Consider the following 3,478-nt stretch of genomic DNA (forward strand, 5'->3'; position numbering starts at 1 on the left):
GTACCGGTCTACCAGTTGTCAGATGCTCATTTCTGAATACTCTCTGGGTATAGGAACATGATTCAGGTGAGACACTGTGCAAAAGAGTATACTTCCCTCCGATATTTGCATAATTCTTGATATCTTATTCAGAACAACCTGTCCAAAATGCTCGTAGAATTGCTCATTTCCAGGATTACCTGTATAATGATTACTTGAAAGTTTTTCTCTGTAATTTAAAACATCAAATTATTTTACATATAGTACACTGCGTAATATAAGAAACCAATAACACCTTAGAATTACACGAATATTTTAGTATTGATTTGATAAATGAGAAAATGAAATCTTTTATTTTTTAAGTATTAAATCTACAAATTCAGTGATTCGACTTCATTTTTATACAATTAATTTGCTTTTAAATTTAATTAAATAAGAGCATAAAGAAGGAAAAGAAATTATAAATTGCTTATTGTACATTGTGATCCGTTATATAGAATATTACAGTTTTGGTGTCAATTTGTCAATTTGAAAGTTTGCATGCACTTTTTTTCAAAACTTACAAAATACATGTACATTTGAGCTTAAAAACAATTTTACCCAAGAGATAACTTACCTGTACTAATTGATACAACTGATAAGATAGCAAGAATGGATGCTCCAATATTGAAGGAAAAAATAAAACATACCACACCTACTGCACCAAATGCAAATAATAATGTACTGCAAAACTTAATTTTATTGAAATTTAATATTAACAAACAATTAATTGGTAATGAATTATTAATAATTATTCAAATTTTTTAATTATTTTGGATGTGTTTTTTTCCTTCCATTTTTGATCTAAAATTATCAAATTATAATTAATTCAGATATATGATATCTGTTAATTAAAGATTAAAATTCAAAATTTAATACAATATATATATATATATATATATATGTGAATTCTGATTAATAAGAAATGAAGTTTTACTTGAAAGTAGTTGATGGTACAGCTAATATAACATCAACCAATTCAGCATCTGTATCAAATGGTATCATATCATATTGCGCATAACGTGTACATGTTTCACGACATGAATGTAATAATTTTGCTTTACCAGATAACGATGAGATACCATTATAACCCATTATCAATAGCATTGATGTTATCACAGTCCTTTAAAAAAAGAAATGATCAACAAATCTTATCATACGCCTGCAACCTTTAAAAAAGAAAAAGTTTGTTCATAATAGAATTAATTTATAGTTTTCATTATTTATATTGTAGTTTATAGTTTTATTATTCCATATTACATCATTATTCTTTAACAATATTGCCATCACTATCACTTTATCATGGCTATGATTTATTATTATTTATTGCTTCCATATCACATGCTAATATTAATTATTAATATTAGGGAAAGAAAAAAGAGGTAGTGGTTAAGCATTAATTTAAAAATGAAAAAATTAAGAAATTCAATTTGAAACAAAAAAGACTTCCTTATTACAGGTGCATCCTATAAATGACACTGTAACAATTATTTAATAACTATTATTTGAAAATAGTTATTTCTAGTTTTTTGATTACTGAATCAGATTAAATATGTGTTTCAATTTTTAATTACCGTTTTTTTATGTGCATAAAAAGATTCCAAAATTCTAACCTATTTTGTGAATCTTGCATGTAACGAGTACCTAATTTCCATGCTGTGTATGGTTCAGTATTGATGAAAAATTCAAACTGTGACATATCCAAAACCTAAAAAAAAAAAATTGACAAAAATCCCAACAAATAAATCCATCATTTCTTGCATAAAATGTATTTAATTTTGATCCTTACCTTCAACAGATTAATTAACTGCTTGGTTAATTAATAATTAATCTACAAAAAACTACTACTATGATAATTTTCCTTATGAAATAGCTCGATGTAATTGTATAAATACTTTGTTCTTTCAATTTTTTAGTAAAAAACAAGGATATCAATAATGCACCATTTTCCATATAGGCCGTTCCGTTAGCCTCCACACCTGGAATCCCAAAAAAAATATCAAGTTTGGTGGCATGTGGGTTAGCAAGATATCGTAAATAATCTTTTATCCAATGCATTGTTGCAGCTGAACCCAATGAATTTTCCAATCCTTCCATTTCTTTAACCATCAGCTGAAATTGTCATTCCCTTTTCTTTTTTAAGTTTGAATTAATTAATCACGAGTAATTAGACTGAAATCATTTCAGTTCAATTCATTTTTCGCCATAATCTATTTTCATAATCTTAGGTCAATTTAAGTATTACTCTTTGAAAAACTTCACCAGAACCCGAATGAAGTATAAATGAAATTTATTATAAATAGTTTAACCAATACATATTAAGCTTTACTTCTTCATTTTATTATTCAAAAAGCAGCAGAATGAAGAACTAGAAACTTTGAAATCAAACTTGAATAAATTTATTAAAAAGCAATTTAATACTTTCAACATTTTCTTAATTAAAATAATTTAATTACCATAAAGTTGCGATATTCAAGAGGATTAGAAAAATTTGGTGGTTTTCGCATAATATAATTAATACTTAAATAATCTGGCCAAACCTGCAATATAACATTTCCTTTTTCAACAACTTTTACATTTCCAGTGATTAATTTGGAAGAATTTCAAGGATTAATTGTAAGAATTTCATGGATTAATTGCACGTATGCATAATTGCGTGTATGATAAAGTACTGCAATATATTTCCAACTTTAATTACTAAATTCGAAATCACTGTACTGCTTTATTAAATAAAACAAAATTAAAGCGAAAGAAAACATAGCTGAGAAGAATAAAAGAAAAGGGAAAATGAGGAAAGTTCCTGCATATTTAAAATATCTGAATTGCAAAATTAATTTTAACTTACAGTTTCATCCATTATTCGAATTCCTTCAATACTTTGCGAATTCGGTGGCAAAAGCATTTTGCCATCAACATTTGCATCCATTGCTTGAATTCCAATTATTGCAAAATAATAATATGCAATTAATAATGCGACAGCAATAAATGTTGACCAGAAGGATGCAACAAATTGACTGTAATCTAAATATGTGAAAGAATAAAAGGAATTGAAAATTTAATTCTGAGAATGAAGTGAAATGATCAAAAAACAAAGATGATGGAGATTTAATTATCTGATTAAATCATATTTTGAATAACAGAGCTGGCAAATAAAAACTAGGTTGTAATTAATGAAAATTAAATTGTAATCACTAGATTTAATTTCTCCTGAGCAATGGAACTGATAAAAGATAATTGAATTATTTCATCAATTTCCACTTTGCATGATGGGATTAGTGAATGAAATTTAAACAGGTCAGAGATTTTTAGAAATAAGTACTTAAAATTTTGTAACATTTCCATATCGAAAAAACGAAGAATCGAAATATAAGAATATCTTCTTGGTTATACTATTTGTATACATGTTACATTATTTCCTTTATTGTATTTATATTTTATTTATATTTATATTCATATTTGT

General features: G+C 26.0%; 1 protein-coding gene across 1 annotated transcript in view; it reads right to left on the minus strand.

Moving 5' to 3' along the window:
• Nucleotides 1–3,478, minus strand: part of LOAG_17030 (patched family protein) — a gene marked incomplete at its 5' end in the record, with an annotated part of 11,046 nt that overhangs the window by 1,720 nt on the left and 5,848 nt on the right. The window contains 6 exons of the mRNA XM_020449689.1: nt 596–702; nt 956–1,141; nt 1,632–1,726; nt 1,996–2,130; nt 2,475–2,558; nt 2,864–3,039. Of these exons, the coding sequence (XP_020306739.1) occupies nt 596–702; nt 956–1,141; nt 1,632–1,726; nt 1,996–2,130; nt 2,475–2,558; nt 2,864–3,039 (783 nt within the window). The remainder of the gene's footprint in view (nt 1–595; nt 703–955; nt 1,142–1,631; nt 1,727–1,995; nt 2,131–2,474; nt 2,559–2,863; nt 3,040–3,478) is intronic.

The sequence above is a fragment of the Loa loa genome (assembly GCF_000183805.2).
Source record: "Loa loa unplaced genomic scaffold supercont3.35, whole genome shotgun sequence".
NCBI lineage: Eukaryota > Metazoa > Nematoda > Chromadorea > Rhabditida > Onchocercidae > Loa > Loa loa.